Source organism: Fulmarus glacialis, unplaced genomic scaffold (assembly GCF_000690835.1).
Source record: "Fulmarus glacialis isolate BGI_N327 unplaced genomic scaffold, ASM69083v1 scaffold44471, whole genome shotgun sequence".
In the NCBI taxonomy this organism is placed as follows: Eukaryota; Metazoa; Chordata; class Aves; order Procellariiformes; family Procellariidae; genus Fulmarus; species Fulmarus glacialis.
This window is the reverse complement of record NW_009191691.1, coordinates 1-6,568: the sequence shown is the minus strand read 5'-3', so window position 1 is coordinate 6,568 and position 6,568 is coordinate 1. Positions and strand designations below refer to the sequence as shown.

The window sequence follows — 6,568 nt, the reverse complement described above, 5'->3', positions numbered from 1 at the left end:
TCGCGCGTGTCCCTCCCTCCCCGCCGGCCGCTTCATCGGCGAAGAGGTATGGCTTTGCCGAAAAGGGCGGCACAGGAGGACACGGGCTCGCAAGAGAGCCCCGGAGGGATGGCGGTTCACGTTCATGCAGGAGAAGTGCTGAAGAGCTGATGCAGGCAAGTGCTTCCCAGGCAGGGAGCTGCCGCGCTGCCTGCACACCGCTTCACGGCCGCATTCGGCCGCAGAAAGTTTTCCGGCACAAAACCCACCGCAAAGACCTTTTTTCCCCGTGTAGCAAAACAGAAAAGACCAAGGGCATGGATCTCGCCCGTGCTGCAGCTGTGCCAGCTCCGCCGACGTGCTATTTTCTCCCTGGCCCTTCGCAGAGATGCTCGCCCTGCGTCCCCGCGCGGGATTTCTCCGCCTGCGCTGCCCGAAGCGGCCCCGCTTGGGCAGCCGTCCCTCTCCCCGCTGCGGACGGCGGCTCCCCACGCTGGCACAGCAGCGGGCTTCCAGAGCTGACAGAATTTGACACCTATTTTTCTTGCCCTTCCTGAAAGATCTTGGCCACACTCTGCTCCAGCTGCCTCTTATACATTGACTTTGAAAATATATCAGTATTTAATTTAAGGGACATCTTTATAATTAAGACCTTGGCCTATTTCCCATTTTGAAATCCTAAGACTGTTGCTTAGTGTCATTTACATTCAGCCTTCTCCTCCAAAGCTTGCTAAAACGAGTCGATGGTTTAACCGACTGTTTTTTCCTCTTCCTAGTTTCTCCATCACACGACTCTTGTGGAGAAGTTTTCCCCATCGAGCTGAAGAAAGCCCAGCTCTGCTTCAAGAAGCCAGCGATGTCTTGTGTAAGAAGCACCTTAAAATGCAGAGCCTGGATGGGGTCCAGGAACCGACGCCAGTGGTTTTTTTTCTGTTTTGATAAATGGGGTGAGAACCACCCGTGCCCAGCAGCAAGTCGCAATGACGCCCAAACATTGCCACTGAGCGAACCCTTGGGGTCTCGGGGTCACTTTGCTGCTAACAGAAGGCGCAGGCTTATTTTCAAAGTCGTTAAAGTGGCCGTTTTTATGTTGCAATTAAGCCTGCCCCCCTCCCCCAGCCTACAACAGCACTTCCCAAAGGTGCAGCCGAAACCAGACCGCAGGGCTATTTGGAAAACCAGCGGCGGGAGGAAGGATTCGCCTAGCCACAGCTCCGAGCAAGGGCTAACGGGCGGCGGAGGGAGGTGGGCAGGTCCTTGCTCGCACCAGCACATAGACACACCGTATTTCAATACGTTTGATCTTTTGGGAGCCTCAGCCCAAAAAGCCAAGGGTGGGGATTGTTTTGTCAAGTATTTTTGTGTATGTTTGTGAATGACACTTGAGCACCTGGAAACGCACCTCTGTGGATATCACATCACAAAAACCCTCTTTGAACCTCTCCCCAGATTGTCGTTGAAAAGACGGCCCCCCCAAACGCTTTCTTCTCAGATGGTCAGGAGGGGTATGCAGCCCACGCCAACCCCTCCCTCGTGGCACACCATCGGGGCCATGAATGTCCAGCGGTTTGTCTCCGGGTCATACATTTCTACCGAGCTGAGGTTGGACTGTCCGTCGTAACCCCCCACCGCGTAGAGACGGCCACAGTTTGCAACGAGGGAGACGCGGCTCCTCCGAGTGTTCATAGGGACGATCAGGTACCACTGATCCGCCATGGAGCTGTAGACTTCGGCGATGCTGAGGAAGCCAGAGCCGTCGTAACCTCCGCAGACGAACATCTTGCTGCCCAGGGAGGCTGCTCCGTGGCGGCAGCGCTTGTTGAGCATGCTGGCGACCGGGTGCCAGGTAGCCGTGTGATGGTTGTAGTACTCCACCTGCAGTCACAGAGAGCAGGCGGCGTTAGGGGACCCTCGCTCGGGACCTACCGCGCGGCACAGATCACGCAGACTGTGTCAACACGCAACTGCAAGCCGGCCGGGGAACTCGGGTTTTGTTTCTTGATTTCATACAACCATATTTCCTATCATTAAGCTTAGTCTGACATCCTGGATCTCACCAGCCGTTGCGTTTCACCCTGCTCCCTCCGACCTCAGCCCAGTAACTTGCTGGTGAGCTGGAGCAGGTGAAGACCACCCTCCCCACCTGATATGCTGCAGAGACCACAGTGAATGCAGCTTTGAAGATGTTCCTCTACCCCTCTGCCCTTTCATCAGCTTCTGTGTGGTGTTTTAAACAGGTGTCTGAGCCTCAGCACCAAAAGGACTGAGCACTCTTCAATTAAAAGTTCAATTGCCACAGGTTTGTGTCTTGATTTCAAGGTATTAATTCCCCTCATGCACACAAGATCGTGCCGCTGCCCCAAGGCAGAACCAGCCAAAGCTCTGTCAGACCCACGAGGTGCATGTCAAAGCTGTCCTTAATGATGCCCTAAGTGTCCCCTAACCCTAAGTGAGGGTCCCCACTCCCTCCAGGCAGCAGATTTCAGCTCAGTTCAAACTTTCCAGTTTCTCATGTCGGACAACCACCACTCCTGACACAGTTCAAGCCTATGTCCTGCACCCCGGGGCAAAGGGTTTCTTCCCTTCCTCTGCACAGTAACCTCTTCCACTTTCAGAAAAGGCTGACATCTCCTCCCTGTATATTTGTAGAAGGGCTATCTGGCACCTCAGGGGGAAAAAACCCAATCAACCACCATTTTGTATCCCTTTAGAAAGAGACCGTTAGACGGACCTCTTCTGCAAGGGCTCCTGCACTGCTCCAAACTTGTCACGCTCAGGAACGTGCTCAGACAAGCAGATTTGTAGTTCTTGGCTCTGGGGCACTTCAGGCTGCAGACAACAGCCTGCCCCTGATCTGCTGAGCAAGGTAGAAATGGTTATTGCTACTCCCAACAAACCCTTTACTACAAATTTCTGAGAGCAGTGCATTAGTGACAGACCCAACTCAGATATGGCTCCCTGCGTTCTCGCTCCCGAGCAGATGAATGAGTCTTTTCTGTTCTGCATCAGGTTTTTCTTTAGAGAACAGGCAGAGAACTGAAATGCAGAGCGGGTGGAAGAGGGCAAATGGCCTCATACCACCAACTCCTCCTGCTGTGAAGCTTGTTTCAAAGATAATCCGTTTCTGAAACTGAAGCCATCAAATAGGCACAGAAAGCAGAGGTAAAAGCCTGACATCTGGGATACTTCAGAGCTCAAAGGGACGCAATAATACAATGATCTAAAAAGTGAAGGAAGTAGGGAGACAACAGAATGCACTAACTCAATCCTTTTGGCGCTGGGGAACAAGAGCGGCACTTCCAGTCCAGTTCCCAGCAGGTACCTGGCTAGCTCATTTCTTCCTGAGCAAGGAGAAGGGCCCTGGAAATGACAGAATTTGGTGGTGCAAACACTTACGGCACTTTGGGTGCACAGGGAAAGGGCCTTCCCAGCCCCAGCCTGACCTTTCGGCTACCAGCAGTAGATTGATTTCTGCACAAGGCTTGCAGGAACCCCGCAGACTTACGCTGTTGAAGATCTGTAGGCCGTCGTGCCCTCCCGATACGTAGATCCGGCCCTCGAAGACGGTGACTCCAGCGGCGCTGCGGTTGGAGCTCATGGGGGTCACCACTGTCCACCTTGCCGGGAGAGGGGAGAAGGTTAGCAAGGGCTCCTGTGGGCACGGCACGCACACAGCCCGCGGATTATTTCAACTCGATCAGATTCTTTAGGACTGGGTTCCGGTAACTCTCCTTTCACCACTTATTTTATTTAAACGATGGTCTTGCATCCAGGTAAACTCTTGCGAGAAGGGATGCTGCTCCACTGTCAAGATATAAAGGCTTTTCTGCATCATTCACTGTGTTCCTTTTACAGCCCGGACACACAGCGGTGCCACGGCACGGCACCACCCTAGCAGCAAACAGATGGCTAAGCTTTAGGGCACGAAGAGCTCTTACTTGTTTGTTTCTGGAGAGTAGGACTCCACGGAGTTGAGGGACGAGTTTCCATCGTATCCGCCACATACGTAGATCTGGCCATCCAGCACCACTGTTCCCATGGCACTGCAACAAACAGCAGGACCCCGTGAGATGGCCGTAGGCGCTGCCACCCCGTCCACAACACAGTAAATCTGCACAGCCTGCCTTGCCCGCTGCCTGCCGTCACCTCCTTCACCCCACCCAACCTCCTCCTCTTCCCCTTGCTTCGCCCCCAGGCTGCTCAACCGCTCAATCCCATCTGAGTGCTGGGTCTCACAGGTCACCAAAGATGCTTGCGGCATGAGTGCACCCTGTTTTCCTCATCAAAGGAGCTAAACAAAAACACAGGGAGAAATTTTGACCCGGATCATGGGTGAAAATCCTAGCAATTCCAGCTTCCCACGAAGGACCTCCCCACTGGTCGGAGGTAACGCTGGTGAGGGACATCGCTGCACAGCCTCGGGAGATGCACTAGTGGCTGTCAAACGTAAAGCTCATTAAACCAAGGTGCCTGATCCTGTCATTACACCTTGTAAATCACATATTTGGCTCACAAAGGCTATCAAACGGGACGCTTCGGACAAGAGACCAGAATCCCACCTTGAAAATGTAGTCATCGAAGCTTCTCATAAAAGCTCAGCAACACAGCGATAAATCCTCAGAGATAAAACCACAGCGCTACAGCAGGAGCCAAGCAGTTTGTACAATAACTGATATTTTCCTTCACACAAGAGCATCCAACGCCTGTTCTGCTTGGCTTCAAGGCAGAACAACCCAACTGCCTCTCACCGTGGGAAAAGCTCCCAGGAACCTCATTGCTACGGAAAAAATGAGTTTTCCACTACAAATTGGAGCTTTGTGCCCAGGATTTCATGTACTCAGCCGCTTCCAGTGCGCTCTTCCCAAGTGATCAACGTCTTGGACCACAAAAAAACCAAACCAGGCAAACCACTATGGCAAAGAAGTGCTGCAAAGCTTGCAAAAAGCGAACAATTTAACAAATCTCAGCGACCAGGCATGAGCGCAAAGAAAACCGCAGCAGAAACCCTAGATGCCAGGAAGATGTTTAAACATGGAAGCAGCTACCGTGTTGTGGTGGGGAGGACACGATGACCACACAACTTAATAGGTGGGTTTTCAAAATAACGCAGGGTAAGCTCCCAAACCCAACCACAAAGCGATCTCCAGGCTGGTAGTAAACTGCGCAGCTCTCTTCATCAAGCACAAACACCTTCCACTTAGCTGTAAACTCCTCTCCCTAGATGATAAAAATACTCTTCTTCCCAGCTGTGATTCTCTTATGGGAAAGAAGATGCCAGCACTGGACAGAGATGATAAAATGGGTTTATTTGACTCCTAGCAGCATAGGAGATTCCTACGTGCTGCTCACCAGGGCTTTACCTACCATCTAGTATTGCAACATGAAGAAATGGGGCTCTGACCACCTCCTTTGGCACTCCAGTTCAAGCCCTTACAGACCTCACCAGCAGAACTTTACCACCACTCCTCCTTTTTCTTTTGCTGCTTCCCCACACATAAAATTCTCACCTGGCATCCACCACCACCCAACACCTCCAGCCTTCCCACAACCTCATTTTTTTTCCCCCCTCCTGCTCCAGAGGTCCCCTTCCCACTGAGCGAGCTGCACGTACCTTCGCTTGCTGTTCATACTTTCCACTTTCGACCAGGAATCCATCTCCGGGTTGTAAACCTCCACAGTGCTCAGCCTTAGCTGACCATCGTAGCCGCCGATGGCATAGAGCAGTCCGTTCACCACCGCTACGCCGACTCGGCTCCGGGCCGTCGTCATCGGCTGGCACTTCTCCCAGCGGTTGGCAATGGGATCAAAGACTTCCACCACATTCAGCGAGTCACCTGCATAAAAATTTGCTACTCAAATTAAAAGAGGGAGACCTGATAAAACACTGTTCCAGAAAGCTTGCTTGAAGCAGAGGCACGCGAGGGATAAGTGGTGGCTGCTCTGACCCCAAAGACTGGGCTGACACAGGGACTTTGCCTGGTCTTCTCTGGGAAAATGGCTGGGCTCTCACACGTCCTGTTCTGGACAAGTCCTCTCACAGTCCTATTCCAGCCTCCCTGCTTCCACATCAAAGTCAAGCCAGAGGCATTTCCCAGCCACATCTCTACTCACCCGCAAAGAGAGCCTGCTCTGAAAAATTCAGATAAACCGCACTCCACAATGCAGAAAGATTGCAGAGCGTTTCAAAGCTTGCCCATGCTCTGTACCGTAAGACTTGACAAGTCCTCGGCTGTGGAAGTGGGGCCTCTTATAGCCTCAAAGGGGCAGCAGAGACCTGCGATGTCACATCTGTTGGTGTTGCTGCTTCCCGGGAACGCAGCTTCTCTATAGGATAAATCAGGCGTGTTGTGGTGTGACGGGTATGAATCCCACGAGGTAGTGCCCAGCACACACCTGCTATTCAGACCCCACACCCCAGGTTAACCAGGTTGGTTGAGGCTCCAGCAGAGTTTCATGAACACTTTTTGTCCCCTTTTTATGCTCTGGCTAGGCTCATGCAGGCACGTTGTGTCTGCATGTGTGATCCCACAACCCCACCAACGTCACCTTGATAAGATCATTGTGTGAACCTCTTGAGGTTCAACAAGGC

The 6,568-nt window shown here is 52.4% G+C and overlaps 1 protein-coding gene across 1 annotated transcript; it reads right to left on the bottom strand.

Moving 5' to 3' along the window:
- Positions 1-1,467: 1,467 nt before the first annotated feature.
- KLHL18 (kelch-like family member 18) lies at positions 1,468-5,831 on the bottom strand (the record flags this gene model as incomplete). Its single annotated transcript, XM_009586787.1, has 4 exons — positions 1,468-1,854; positions 3,485-3,596; positions 3,918-4,022; positions 5,591-5,831. Coding segments are annotated over 4 exons (845 nt in total), but the record flags the coding sequence as incomplete, so codon positions are not given.
- Positions 5,832-6,568: the final 737 nt, after the last annotated feature.